The sequence below is a fragment of the Thunnus thynnus genome, chromosome 15 (genome assembly GCF_963924715.1).
Source record: "Thunnus thynnus chromosome 15, fThuThy2.1, whole genome shotgun sequence".
Classification (NCBI taxonomy): domain Eukaryota; kingdom Metazoa; phylum Chordata; class Actinopteri; order Scombriformes; family Scombridae; genus Thunnus; species Thunnus thynnus.
This window is the reverse complement of record NC_089531.1, coordinates 5572510-5587713: the sequence shown is the minus strand read 5'-3', so window position 1 is coordinate 5587713 and position 15204 is coordinate 5572510. Positions and strand designations below refer to the sequence as shown.

Sequence of the window (15204 nt, the reverse complement as noted above, 5' to 3'; positions counted from 1 at the left end):
TTAACCTCTCCTCGCCGAACTCAGTCACTCCAAGATTTTGCAGTTTTTCTGATTATTGCAAGCAAACGCATTTTGATTCTGAAGCAGCTTCTCTATTAAAAAAAAAAAAAAAAAGCCTTCTGCAGAATCCACTGTTATTTTGTGAGAAAAGTGCTACTTCTCTGGGAAAACAATGATTGATTGAACAAAGTTACGACAGTCTGCTTGTTAACAAATGTTACACTTAAGAATTGCGATGATTTGGCTGAGAAATTGTGGCTCACATCACTTGTAATGTAGTACAAGTGCTTTTTTTGTTGTTTTTTTTTGGTTTTCCCAATATGCAGAGGGACCTGTTGATTTAACACTTCAAAATCCTGGGGCGACTGTGAAATATAAACACACAGCTATCAAAGATTATCATCCTTTTTGAAAGATAATAATGTAATAGTCACAGTCACTAACAATAAAGCCAAAGATAGCTAGCTAAAAAGGTAAATACTGTTGGTAGTTACACGCTATGTGACAAAAGCTATGAGGAAGACAGCAAGTTTCCTTGATCAAGGTAGCTACTATTAAGTCACGCTTTTTGGGAAAGGCAACAGATGTCATTGCTTGAATTGTAAAAAAGTAAGCACTAATATAAAACAAGGAATGATATGAAAAGCAGTTAAAAAACAGACAATCCTCATCTAAACCTATTAAAGAGACTAGTGAGAAAAGGCCACAAGGTTCACAGAGAGAGATATATAACATGAGAAAAAACTTCTACAGTAAAAAGCTTAAACAAGGCAGTCCAGCAAACAAATGTGCATTTAAATATAAAGGCAAATATTACACTTATTACAGTATAGTTTAAGGTGTACCGATTCACACGCTCATTCATTCAGGTATGATTTTATTTCATCCATCCTAAACGTACTGTACTTGTAGGTCCATGTGGCTACCAGCCTATTTTCCTAAACTTACTTTTCTGGTTTTTGTTCATGAATGTAGCTTAAAGATACTTCAAGTTAACAGCTTATCATCACATTTTGCTGCATTTCTTCATCTCCGTCAGCATTTCTTTCAACACTTGTCACTACACAAAATCAAGCCCGTGACGTTACCCTCCACTCATACACATAATTACAGATCAGGAGCAGCCGGAGTGTACCATTTTGAAGAAAAAAAAAGTGACAATATTGATATATTGATAACAAAAGAATCACAGTTTGTTGTTTTTTTTTAGAGTGGAATAAACAGAAAGTCCTCTGTTAAAAAACACTTTAAAAGGCTGGATCTCCTGGAGATACAGAGTGAGAAACTCTTAATGTTAAAACAGTTTTAGAAAAGCGTTCCGCAGCAGCGGTTTCGTCTACTGTCGATGTGCTTTGTATGTAAAAACCATAGAGATGTAAGAAAAACGGTGCAAAAATCTGTATTTTTTTTTTCACTTAAAAGGTTGAAATTCTCTCGGGAGACATTTGGGTTTTCATGTGGAGCATTTCTGCAGCCGGTACCCTGTAACTCTCACTGTACCCTGTAAGTTATAGAACAGGCCACAATTTAAAAAGTACGCCTATTCTTAAAAATAATTACAATGTTGAAAGTACCATATTTTATCACATACATAACTTTAAAGATCTAAATAATCTGAGTGTTTTCCCTCCAAAATACTTTTTTTTTTTTGAAAATAGTCAACTGTAATCTTTGAGATATTGACTTAATATATAAATTTTGGTTCGACTTAAATGAAATCCGTGTTTTCTTTATTGCGTTGCTGTCCTAATTATATACTGAGAGTGTAGCTTAAATCAGGTGTGGCGATATTATCGGAAAAACAAGACAAAAAAAAAAAAATCAGGGAAAAGCCATGAGTGTTTGACTTTTCTCAGCTGAAGCCAAAGAAGTGGGCGAACCTTTCAAAAAATACTTTTCCTGTACAATATGATACAATGAATGAAACAACAGCGCGTTTCCTTTTCAGTATATTCCCTCTCTTTTTGCCTGTTTTGTAGTATTTTAGCAGAAGTGTAGCGAGAGCAGCACAGCTTAAGTCAAAGAGAGAACAACTTTAGCCCTATTTGCACATAACTGGTATAATTTGGGGAATCCTGTGCAATTACTGTAGATTTGACTTTTTCTTGTTTTCTGATTAACGCAAATGATTTTTGCATTAAAAATATACATTCACAAACAGCTATGCATTCCTCTACAGTATCTCTCCATTTTTTCATGACAGGCAGACAACTGAAATCTAAAAAAAAAAGCAATCAAAGAAATCACAACAATTATGGATTGCAAATGATTTTGTGTAGAAATAGTATTTTTTAGAGGACATGTATCACCAAAATAAATATGGTCATTTGCATTTGCAACTTGCGACACATGGCAGATTTGCAAGGTGCTCTTTTAAAAAAAATGGTGGTGAAGAGTAGACAAACCAACAACAGATTCAAGTGCCCCAGTTTGGGCTAAAGAGCGTAGAAGAAGAGTTTGGGGTAAATGCCCGGGGCTTGACTTTGAACATGGTGGATTTATGGAAACACACTGACATCAGTCTCTCAGATTGTTAATGTGGGCGCAGATCTTGAGGGCGGGACCCAGCTTGATGTTCATGGTGGACATGAGATGCTCCTCCTTCAGCAGCAGCAGAGCCTGACCGTCGATCTCCTGCGACAGGAACTGAGAGGCCAGTTCCTCGCAGCCTGTGAGGTGGGAGAGAAGGGAGGAAGAGGAGGAGAAAAGAAAATGAATTAAAGAATAGAAATAGAAAGAAGGCTAAACAGATATTTCGCTTTAAAGATCTTCCGACCTTGTAGCGAGGAAATAAACTGTGACACATCCTCCACGCTCCACTGGGCGGGGTTGGCCGTCAGGCAGCTGGGCGCGGAACTCTCCGTCGGGAGCGGAGGAGGAGGCGGCTGGTGGTGGCAGGAAGCTGAGGAGGCGGGCGAGAGGGACATGGGGTCGTCTTCGTCCTCCTCTACGCTGGACTCCTCCTCTGAATGGCTGGACTCTGAACGGCACTGTGGGGGAGGAAGAGCAGAGGAAGCAGAGGTGAGCGAGGCATTAAAAACCGCTCAGAGGTCGGAGCCTGTCGTTGAACTGGACGTGTTTGACAAATGATAAAGGTGATGCAGATAAATAAAGATAAAACACCTGTGAAGCAGCATCACAGAGGGAAGATAAGCGAGTGACCTAGAGATTTGTTTGTGAACCCTGCAGTTCCTAACAGCAGCCACTAGGAGGCAGGGTGGCTTTTCTTCTAACTGAATGATATTAATGGATCAATAAGTTGCATTTCAGCTTAAAAAATGTCCATCCCTACAATCACACAAACACATAAATCAGGGATGTTTTCATTGCATTAATATGTGGACACCCCCCTGCCCATATACTTCCAATTAATTCCAATTAAAAGTGATCTTAAAGCTACTGCACAGATATATATTTCAACGTGACAAAGCCTTCCCAGAGGAATGGAGCAGCAGATTAACGCACATGGCTTTTGAATGACATGTTCAGTATTCATATATGGATGTAATGTACGGGTGTCCACATACTTTTGGCTGTGCGGTGCACTTTGCTGCGAGTTGAATTTCTCCCTGTAGGTTGAAAACAAATATCTGACATTGACACGAGCTGATAAAACTCTTCTGTCCCAACTAATTAAGATATTAACGATGAAATCTTTCTTCCTAAATTAAAACTTATGAGCAAAGGAAGCCGACCATGAACCGCAACATCCCTTGTTTACATCATGCCGGGGACCTGTCTCTCTCTACTACAGCTTTCTAATACAAATAGGCCAAAGAATTTAAAAAACAACCTATAGTGTGAGCAAAATACTAAATTTGTTCTCTGCACCCTCTCCTCTGAGGTGTGGATAGATATCATCAACATCAGCTTTGATTATTTCTGGGTAATTACACTTTTTAAACATTAAAACAGCGATCACTTGCTGCTACTGTACAATTTCACCTGCTTATTTCAAAATCTGGAGCCAATTCATACATTTTCCATATATATATATATTCATTTAATTCTGAGAGCTGTGTAGGAAACGTGCGCTCCCGTCTCACCTTCACAGGTATGGGTCTCCCTGCTATCTTGGCACTGGCTATTTCCGAGCTGGTCCTGCGTGGAACCCTCCGCCTGGCGATGCCTCCCTCCTCGTCCGAGTTCGAGAAGTGACCTTGGCCTTGATCCTGACCCGAAGCGTGATCTTGACCCTGGCTGTGACTCTGCCGCACGCAGAAGTGCTGCCTGAAGCTGACGTTGTACCTGGGGAACCAATACATACTGTATCGTAGACAAAGAGTGACATATACGGTACTGAAGCCAAGACGAGCAACACATACAGTTTTTATCTCTTTGCGCCATACGTGGTATATAATCTATACTCATGTAGTGGTCAAAGAGACAAATGCAAAGCAGAAGCAAGAAATGTAAAAAAATCATATGCTGACAGTTTCAAACAATGCGAAACAAGAGCATTGTTCATATAGTGAAACGTACAGTTTAACATGATAAATGCAGTTTTTTTTATATGGAGCAAATTTCAAAAAAGAAAAACATCAAAAAACTAACTGGACTGCTGGAATTTGACATAAAAACAGACTAAATTCACATGCCTTTGCTTTTGAAGAGAAAAGTGAATGAAGTGACACCGTATTCAAACAGAAAAACAACATGAGAACAAACGAAACATACATGCTGTGAAAGATCCAGCTGTAGCCACCTGAGAAATTCTGAAAAAACTGATTTTCTCTCATTCAGAAGTAGAAAAAAAACGTCTAAATGTGTTGCAGTAATTTCTCTTTAAAATGTGTGTGAGAACAGGTTACAGCGGCTGTGGGTTTCAGGGGCTTTTTTCTAAGATGGCTTCCACTGAATATATTATATTTCATGCATGTTGAAGTACCTCTTGGCACAAGTCATGGAGCAGAACCTTTTGGTGCCTCTGAACTGGCTGGCAGGAGCAAAGTTTTTACAGTACTCACACTTCAGCACTGAAGGGGGGAAAAGTTCAGAAAGAGAAAGAGCAGGTGTCAAGTCGAGCGTTTCTAGAATTTGTGCACAAATAAATATGTTGAATCACTACGATGTTGCATCAGAAAACTGAGAGAAACAAGCTGTAAATGCGGACAAATTGTTTTTAAATCTTGTTCCTTATTCTCGTATTGAGATAGGAGAACTCTCCTGACATTTACTGTGTCCTGACGCTGCATCGCAGTCAAAGTCAGAGGTGGGAAATTCCCAACTCGCAGGTTGTAATTAAACCCTGCGAGCGTTCCCGCGGCTCTGACAAACAAGGGTCAAACGAGGGTCATGTTGCGGTGATGATATATGGCGAGGTTGACTGGCTAATTAACATGGAGTTAGCTGTAAGTGCAAATTTACATTTCAGATGTATGGTGTTTATCCTTTCATTATGTTATTTTCAGCTTTGTGACTCAGCTTCAGTGTCTGTGACCTGTGTGTCAAGCATAACACTGCATTTTAAATGTTTTTTTTTTTTTGTTTTCTTTTTACTGGTGAATACATGGAAAAGTGTTTATGTGTAGATTTTTTTCATGACAGAATAAAACCAAAACAAACCAAACTACACAGATGTTTTGAGAGATTTTACTCATATGATGCTAAAAATCCAATTCAAGTGTATTTTGATGATTCTTCATATTTTAAATGACAGTACTGTTGTTTGTTGGAGATAAACATACGTCACAAACCTCACTGATAAAAAATCCTCATCATGTTTCCCACTAGGACTTCTCATTTAAAGCAAAACTGAAATTTCCTACTCTCTAACATGTCTGGAAGGCAGCAGTACTTTCAGAGATGAGCTGTTACCTGTTGCTGTGGTAACGGTCTCTGATTGATTAGTGTCCAGACTGTCGTTTGTTAAATCCTCACCAGCCGAGTCCTTTACTGAACCACATACCTGTCGGTCAAACAGCAGGAAAAAAAAACACTCAATGACCAGTTCAAGTATTAAACACGTCTCCTGTAGGAAAGTTGTATTAGAAACTACAAATCCCAGGTACTCACAGGGAAAGGCTCTGCCCCTTCCTGAATGACGAAGCCCTCTATGAGGTGAGTAAGGACATGCGGTTTAACCACGGCTTGAGGAGGAGGAGCTCTCTCCCCCTGAACGCAGCCTCCCCGCGACACCGACAGAGCTGGAGAGGGAGAGGAGGAGGAGGAGGAGGAGGAGGAGGCGGGAGGAGGAGCAACAGGGACTGTCGAGGAGGTGAAGCAGGGGAAAAGAGAGGAGCAGTAGAAGAGTTAAAGCTCAAATATAAGTACTACTGTCGGTATCAGCGCCATTACACTTTGTTACAAATGTTTATGAGCTTTGAACCTTTTCGTGCTTCTTTGTCGTCGTTACCTGCTTCGATGGGATTGGTCGGTAGTGCTGTGGCGTGATCTCTGACAGGCTGGAGCTGTGGGGGGGAGGGGCCATCTTCATCATTAGCTGAATTGGAGTCCGATTTACGTTTAAGCGAGCCTGTCATCTGCTTTCCCTAAAAAAAAAAAAAATGAAAGTATAAATTGATTATGCCATTTTATTCAAACCAATTAACAGCATATCTCAGTTTGTTGTGGTATATAAAAGAAAACAACACAGGAGAAAACACAAGACAACAACTTTAGGAAGTCACCGTTTCAGTCATTGTTTTGCTCAGCATGCTGCATCTCCACTTGTTGCCAAGCAACCTCCTGATGATGACATTCCGGCTGTTGTTCACAAAGAACAACAGCACATAACTCTCCTTAAAACTACATATTTTGTTTGTGTACATATTAAACAAACAGCGTATTTTTTCCCTCTGCTTCCAGTTTTTATGGTAAGTTTATCTTCTCATCTAACTCCTGGCAAATAAGCAAATTTCCCAAAATGTCAAACCACTCCTTTAAACACTGTCTCTGATTGGAAAAACTGCGAGTATATTAAATTGTTGTGAAATTAAACTATATTTTATTTTCTGGTGACTCACTAAAACACTCTAAAATGACCCCTAAGAGTCCAAATATTCAATGTGGCGAATCGGAGTCTAAGCAGCTCACCTGTGGTGTCTGACTTCCTGCTGAGTCTCCATTGGTTGTCACACCAGCTGCCGCTCCTCTCTGCTCTTCCGCTGCCAGGGGGAGGGAGAGCGCTGAGCGAGACAGCGAGGGGGGAGGAGAAGAAATGGTGGGCGACTGGGAGGAGGCGGGGCTCGAAGCCAGGGGTCCGTTCTGACTCGGTCCAGAGCTCTGATTAGCTTGCGGATGCACCTGAGAGACCTGAGCCAATGGAGGAGCCTCTTGGGGCAACTGAAGGGTCTTTAGTCCCACCCCTCTGCCCATGACCCCGCCCTCCCTGGAAGCGATGGACGCCACCATGGTGAGCAGGCTGGACGAGCTGGTGAGGACGGCGGCTCCGTCCTGGCTGCAGCTGCCCCGGGCCAGAGCCAGAGCCTGGGCGTTTCCCAGCGTGCTCTGTCTGGCGCCCACGATCTGAACCGGGATGTGTGGCGGCTGGGGGGGCTGGGCGGAGCTGCTGGCGGGCGGTGGAGCGGGCAGGATGGGAGGGGGGTTTCTAGAAGGCAGCTGGAGAGGCAGGCGGAGGCCCTGCAGAGTTTTGGGTTGGATGGGGATTGGTCCGTTGCCGTGGCCCGACTTCTCGGCGCTGAGCGACGTCTTCTGCAGAGGCTGCACCACCAGAGTCTGAGCGTTGACGGCCGGTTTTATGGTCGCCGTGCCAACAGGGTACCCGTGGGGCTGGGAAGCCGCGTTTGACGTCAGCACCAAAGTGTGCGCTGCTGTGGGAGATGTGGTTACTGTGGTGAGGGTCCGGGTTCCGTGAAGCAGGAGCTGGGAGAGAGGGATGGAGGAGGTGGAGGAAGAGGAGGAGGAGGAGGAGGAGGCGCCGGAGGAGGAGGCAGGGTGGGCTTTGAGGTTGGTGGGCTGAGGGTAGGTGGGGATCTTGATGTGGGGCGGCTGGGGCTGAGGCTGGCTTGGCTTAGTGGGGGACTGGGGGTTCGACTGGTGGGAGGGCTGGACCAGGGAGAAGGCAGCTGGGAAAAAAGACAAAACAGAGAAACAAGTTAGTCCAAAATTTATCACATTTAAACCTGCATTAACTGATTTTTTTGGACACTCGGGGGCTGATGAGACTATAAACTCCATAGAGCCAAGAGGAGCTGCAGAGTCTCTGAAGGTTCATCAATACAAACACAACACATTACATGTAATTTATTATTAATTATAGCAGTTTTAAAGTGGCTAAAATCAATATTTTTTATAATAATGTGTGAGCTGTCAGTGTGTAATGTGTTAGTCATGGTTCATGGTGATGAACCTACAGAGAATTATCAACGACTCTGCAGCTCTTCTTGGCTTTACGGAGTTTTATAATGAGTTTCAGCTTGTTGTTTATCTGTCCGGCTGCAACTTTACTGTTTTGGTTCATTCTCAGCGCTCTCATGGTGTCATTTTCTGCTGTTTTCAAGCTCTAAAAAGCCACTGTACACCACCTTCTCAGCATCAAACGGCAAACAGACACAGTTAGCTGTAGACTAGCTGGTGAACATAGTGGAGCATTTAGCAGCTAAAGAGCCAGATATTTCCCTCAGGAGTTGGTGGAGAAAACAGAGTGAATATTGGACTTATATTCACCAGGTGGACAGAAACACGACTCCAAATGAAAGATAATGTTGCTCCGTAACAGCTGGATGTGGAAAAAAGCAGCTGTTTGCCAACAAGTTCAACATATCCGCTTAAAAGGTGATGATATGTCAGTGTTGTGTTTACTACTTGTTTCTGCTGAAAACTAATGGCTAAAAAGATCAGTTAATGCAGGTTTAAGAAGGATTAGTGCATCTGTTCATGACGGTGATCACCAATGAATCCATGTGAACTTTTGCAGCAAATTTTGTGCTTTTTCCACGTCTGTGAAATCAGCCAGGAATGAACGGTATAAAAGACGTGAACTGAGCACTTTACCTGAGTCACTCCTCTCCGGGGCTTCAGTCTTAACACCTACACCTTTGGGACTGGACACACCTCGCATAGCAAGGTTCTGGACCTGGAGAGGAAGATGAAATCTTTGTGAAAACAGCGATACATTGAGGGACGGTGCCAGGCGAGGAGTCAGCGTAGCGTGAGCTGAATTTTAAAAAGACGCGAAAATGACGCAAACCTGATCGTTATCTGATTGGCTGCTGGAAGAGGAAGTTGGTGTCACTTCCTGTTGCTGTTGCTGAGCCTGGGGCTGCTGGGTAACGGTTGCCACAGCAGCGGTTGCCGTGTTGCCAGGCATAAAGATGAGCTGTGAGGAGATGGGGGCCCTCAGGGAGCGGTTGACCTACAGGGCAGGACAGTCATCAAGACACAAAACTAAGCCGATACTGGTGTCAAGTAGTAAGTGAGTATCGGCCCGTCAGTGGGACCCCGGAGGATAAAATCTGACTCAAATTGCTATAAAATCAGCAAGTAAACCTTTCTCATCCTGCTTTAATGCTCAATACTTGTTTCCCAAATCGCTAAAAATGCAATAAAACACTACTTTGATGCTACAATATATAAAAAGTGATTACAGACAATGTAGTCTTTAACACAAAACTCACCCTCAGATACATCTGACCCTGCCCTCCCGCCGTCCCACTCAGCAGCACCGATTGGCTGATTGTGGACGTTGCCGAGGCGCCCATAGGACGGCTGCTGGTACTGGACCCTGATCCAGATGTTACACTGGCCTGAAAAATCAGTCATAAGTCATTATTTAAAGAAGTGGGTCATTTGTGGGGGGAAAACGGTGTTATGGTGATCCTGGTTGTCATGTACATACAGCTGTGGTGCTGGTGTTCTGAGAGGAGCTGCTGCTGGAAGGACTTGACTGACGACTGGCAGCCAGAGTAGCCTGCGAGGAAGAGGAAAAGGAAGAGGAAAAGGAAGAGTTTCCTGTCAACTTCAAACAAAAATAAATGTGAGATGTTTGCGAGGCTATCGAATAAATTACTGTGAGCCAAGTCAAGAAGACTCACTGACGACTCCAGACAGAAGGAATCATTGCAACTGGAACCAATCTGCACATCTGGTTCTTTCTTTTAGTCAAATACATCACTTTACCCGTATGAAAATAACACCAAACCAACCACAACAGACCAGCATCTTTTTCTAGTGAGGTTTTCATGGGTGTTTATTCTTGTGTGTACATGGTTGACAGGTGCTAGTTGCTGCTGAGTAACTGTGGCGTTTTCTAATTTTAGTCTCTTTTAAGATATTTGTGACCTGTTTGTGAAAGCCGTTATCTGAATAATTCAACTTGAAAACAGCCTTTATGTAATATGACATAAATTTAGGGGCAGTATATTATGAAACGACATGACATGCACACACCTTTACCTGTTGCACAGCGGCCAGGTTCTGCAGCTGGGCGTTGTTGATCTGCTGCTGCAGCATCAGCTGCTGGAAGTACTGAGCTGCGTTCGGCTGCCTCTGTAACGCCTGCAGGGCCTGGTGGGAGCGAGAGACAGAGAGAGAGAGAGAGAGAGAGGAGAAAAATGAAAAACGAAGAGGCAGTAAAGCAATTGAGAGTGAGATTAGAGAGCAGTAAGGGGAAGGAAGAGAGAAGGATGTACTGAAGGATGATGGAGGAATCGGGTAGAAAAAGAGACATCAAGAGGATGAAGGCAAATAATTAGAAGTGGATCTTGAAGGAAAGAGGACAGAAAGATGTAGAGGAAAGTATAAAGACAAATGTGTAGACCTGGGAAGAAAAAAGGAAGGACAGTATGATACAAAATGAAAGATTAGAGGAGAGAAACGAGGGCAGAGAAAGTGAGAGGGAGGGATGCTGTGGCAGTGTGGAGGCCTCCTGCCAGCTGCCTGATGTACGAGTGGAGGCCCGTATAGTAATAAGTCGAGGGATGAAAGCGAGCGCGGCGGCGGCGGTCTGGATTAGTGCGCGCAGGGTGACAAAGACAGATGGCTGTGCAGGGTGACAGAAGCCTGAGAAAATTACACAGAGGCCCCCATCAAACCAGCGGGACTGGTTTCATTCAATCTCCATCACTTTCTGTCAATCAGTTCACTCATAAATCAGAAGTTATGAAGACAAAACGGGCACATCTTCTCTCTCAGCCTCACTTATCCACAAACAGGCCGGCTTTTGTCTTCATAACAAGAGAAAAAGGAATATTTGTGGAAAAAATAAGAGTAAATAATTCCTGATAATCCTCGATTTTGCCTCTCAGCTTTGCTTCTTATTCTAGATGCACAGTTTGGTGAGAAAGAGAAACCAAAAGATGAAATATGACACGGGCAGTTTAAGGTACAAAAAAAAAAAAAAGAAAAAGAAAAGATTGTTCCTTACAGGGTGGAAATATATTTCAACTGGATAAAAATAGTTTGTGAATCCTCTCAAAGGTTAAAGGTAATATTGTGTCATAAATCCCCAAAAAGACACTAAGAGCCGAATGATCTCATTTAAAACAAGTAATACACAGCGAACAGGTACAGCAGAGAAAGCAGCTGACAAAACAACATCAGGATAAATGAGACTTAACAGTGGACAGGAAAGTTAATAAACACTATTTATAATATTCTAAATGTTTTGGTTTACTGTTATTTGATTATTTTTTATGACTGGCAGGGCCTCTGAACACTTGATGCATCTGTTGTCGTCATGGACAACACCACAGATCGGCTGAGTCAGCACAGAAAATAAAAACACACAAAAGTTGGATTTAATGAGTTTGTTGTAATTTGTAAATTTAATTTGTGAAATCAAGGGAGTGAAGCTGTTGCAATATTGACAACTAATTGTGTCCCTTATAAATATGGATAAATATCAGCACTAATGGAGAGATTTTGATTCGGACAAAACTCAAAGGATGTCACTCTGATGATTTTTAAACGCTTTTTCGAGCTGACAAGAGGGAAAAAACATCGATCTGGACAGAACGAGAGCTCTGACAGCTCAGGCCCACACACACACACACACACACTAACACACACACACACACACACGCCTACCTGCACCGCCTGTCTTTCATACAGAGACATGGAGTTCATCGGAGAGGGTCGGGAGCTCGTCCCGGATGCTGCGTTCCCATTGGTGGAGGCCCCCTGCTGGTTCTGCTCTCCATCCGTCTCCATGGCTGCTGAGAAGGAGACGGAAGAACAGGTCCGTCAAACACAGAGTGAGACACACACACACACACTTCACTTTCTCTCTGTCAGAGCATCCGGCTGATGAAGAACCGGCCGTCAGTGTTCCTGACAAACACCGTCGCCCACTGAGCCGAGACGCTGAGCAACACTGAGTCAATGTTTTACTGAGCGGCTGACGTTAACTCTGACTGATGCGCTCCTGCTTGTACTGACATCAACATTTTGACGATAAGTCATGATAACTTTGAATTTGTTTCCTAAATGTTTAAAATCAGCAGAATCAGGGCACTAAAACGCAAACTAGTGAAACTGTACCAAGCAGGTTGTACCTTATTTATTTTAGGATGATTTTTCATTTAAAAGGTTTTAAATCAAACATTTTAAAAAAAAAAAAAATCTAAAATTCAAACTTCTCTGCAGCATTTCTAAATAGTTTTTCCTTTAAGTTGTGTTCAGGGAGGAACCACACTAGTGACAACTGTGTGTTTCATGATACATTTACATTTACAATATTAATTACAAGCTGTTCAATAAATAATGCTCAGAAAAGTTTTTTCATTAGCACTAAATGCTGCATGTATGTGAAAAACAAATCCACTTTTCAATACAGATTCAGAAATGTGAAAATAAATGCAAAACAAAGAATTCCAAATGCAAATGTTATTTGATGATTATTAGATTAATTAATGAGTTAATTAATGTATTAATTATGTTATTAGACTAATAGGTTTTATTCATTTGTGGTTCAGATGATGCACGTAATTCATTCCCCAGTTATCATATTATATACTGTATTTATAAATCCCGTTTTTATGTAACATGTAACACATTTGTTACTAGAACTGAGACTTGTTTCTCTCTGTAATATAATATCCAATTTTTTAAAAAAAAAAAAAGGGGGGGGGGGGAAAGCAATATGTAACCCCCATAAATCAGTCAAACACATGTTGTAAGGGTGTAATGATTCACAAAGTTCATGATTCAGTTTGATTCTGTTGTATTATCGCTGCTGTGTAGCAGAGCCTGACTGATATATCAAATATTAAATATATTATGTATTAAATATTAAACATAAAAAGACTAAATCAACCAGTATATCAACCAGTCAGAGTTTCCCACAGGTTGAACATTAGAGGTATTGATTGATTGATGAGTGATGGGTCCAACGTCTGACACTTACCAGCAACACATTCACAAGACAAGTTTATGATTAGAAAATACAGTTTTTCAACTCTTTCTTTTACAGCGCTGGACGTTTGAGGCTGATACTAATATCAATATTTAATGGTTTGAAATATATCAACATTTTAACGATATAAACAGCAACATATCAGCTGATGTTGACCATGAAGAAACATTTATGATAAAGATCTCTGACATTTGGTTACTAGAGAATTGTGACTATATTATTATACTAGATATGAGCTGAGAGAACCAACATTACAGTTGATAAATGAACTTATTCATTATTACTTCATGGATTAAAATACATCAATATGCAAACATATCTTTGGTATTTCTGTACTGCAATTTCTTGTAACTTTTTGCCTGAAACACAACCAATACTGATATGTCTTTTATTACCTAATATATCAGTCCTATTTTTTAAACTGTACCTGAATGCAACATTGCACAGATTAACCCCGTCTGCAAAAGTCTGCAGTTGCAATCAGGATTTTGAAAGAAATTAAATAAATACATCAAATCTTTTTGGGTTTAAGAAAATCAAGACGGGTGGAACAAAAACATCATATATGTGTAAAACTGACACACTGCTTCTTCTTTAGTTTCTTTCTTTTCTCCTTTTTTCTTTTTTTTTGTCACCAAATGAGCCTGAAAACCTTCAGAACTTGTTCAGGATCTGGTTCTGAGCTGCTCAACTCTCTTCATCTTTGTTTTCATTCACAAAAACATCCACACTCTTTATTTCTCTTTATTTATTTTTGGCCTCTAGTTTAACATCCTCAAGATCAATTAAGGTCTACTGTTGATTTATAACCTTTTCATCCCTGCAGTATCTTTATCACCCCTCCTCCTCCTCCTCCTCCTCTCCCTCCTCCTCTCACACCATCCTGTCCCAGCACGGCCAGTCTGTTCGCTTCACAGCCTGTAAAAGCCGCAGCTGCAACAACCATCCGAGACACAAACACACACATAACGTTAGCTGGCTGGCCGGCTGCCCTCCGTGTAATCAGACCCGTTAACGCTGGACCAACCGGAGGCTACTCCTCCTAGCATCCCGTTAGCCGCTGCTGTCTGGCTCGTTAACGAGGGGGGAGCTCACGGTCCGTCCTTACCGTCACCGGTCCGGGGTCTTCAGCCTCCTCCTGCACCGGCTGCCGGCGGTGAAACGACTCGGAGCGGCTGGACGGTGTGCGGAGCTTCTTTCTAACGTGATGTTTGTTGTTGCTGCTTTCTGGTGCTTTGCAGGACGGCGGCAGCAGCGGCGGCAGCAGCAGCAGCAGCAGCAGTGCTTTCAGTGTTTTGCATAAATTTGCAGCTGATGTGTTGTTGGAGGGCAACGCCTCCTTTTTTCCGCTGCTCTGCCTTTTCCGGCGCGACGGAATGACGAACAGGCCGGAGAGAGAGGGGGACTTTCCCCCGGTTCATGTCATCAGGGCCGGACCAAGCCCTCCTGGGGTCCCATGCAGGTATCTGATAAGCCCCTCTCCCCAAATGTGCACACAGTGATCTGGATTTGATTTGATTTATGGACCTTCAGAATACATCAATCTGAAGGATAAGATGGTAAACCAAACCAAAATGTTTTATTTATTATAATCAATTATATTTGTTTAAGCTGTGGTTCTCAAAGTGAGGTCCCCTAGGGGTCCTTGAGGGGGTTCTAGGGGGTCCCCAGCAAAAAGGGGAATCATTTATTTGCACTATAATTGCATCTATAAGTAACACAATGACATACACTCTCTGTAATAAAACATCTAAAAGCAAAAATCTTATCAAATGGGGTCTGTGGTCTAATTTGTGTCAGTTTAGGGGTCCTTGATGTGAAAAAGTTTTAGGACGGGTTCACGGTTTTTCAAGTGTGTCTTAAAACATCAGTCAGGTGTCCATATGAAC

General features: G+C 42.2%; 1 protein-coding gene across 7 annotated transcripts; it reads right to left on the bottom strand.

Moving 5' to 3' along the window:
- Window positions 1–102: 102 nt before the first annotated feature.
- Window positions 103–14748, bottom strand: LOC137198299 (polyhomeotic-like protein 1). 7 transcript variants are annotated; one of them, XM_067612035.1, is made up of 16 exons: window positions 14424–14748; window positions 11989–12113; window positions 10351–10467; window positions 9800–9871; window positions 9579–9707; window positions 9152–9316; window positions 8956–9037; window positions 7036–8027; window positions 6356–6491; window positions 6016–6206; window positions 5818–5908; window positions 4889–4976; window positions 4047–4266; window positions 3528–3569; window positions 2777–2990; window positions 103–2669 (listed from the first exon to the last, which is right to left on the bottom strand). In XM_067612035.1, the coding sequence occupies exons 2-16, from the start codon at window positions 12109–12111 to the stop codon at window positions 2518–2520; spliced, it is 2814 nt and encodes a 937-aa protein (XP_067468136.1). In that variant the 5' UTR covers window positions 12112–12113; window positions 14424–14748; the 3' UTR covers window positions 103–2517. The 7 variants fall into 7 exon arrangements, with proteins under 7 accessions (XP_067468136.1, XP_067468135.1, XP_067468137.1 ...); XM_067612034.1 differs by having other exon boundaries at window positions 11989–12116; window positions 14424–14679; XM_067612036.1 differs by having other exon boundaries at window positions 10357–10467; window positions 11989–12116; window positions 14424–14674.
- Window positions 14749–15204: the final 456 nt, after the last annotated feature.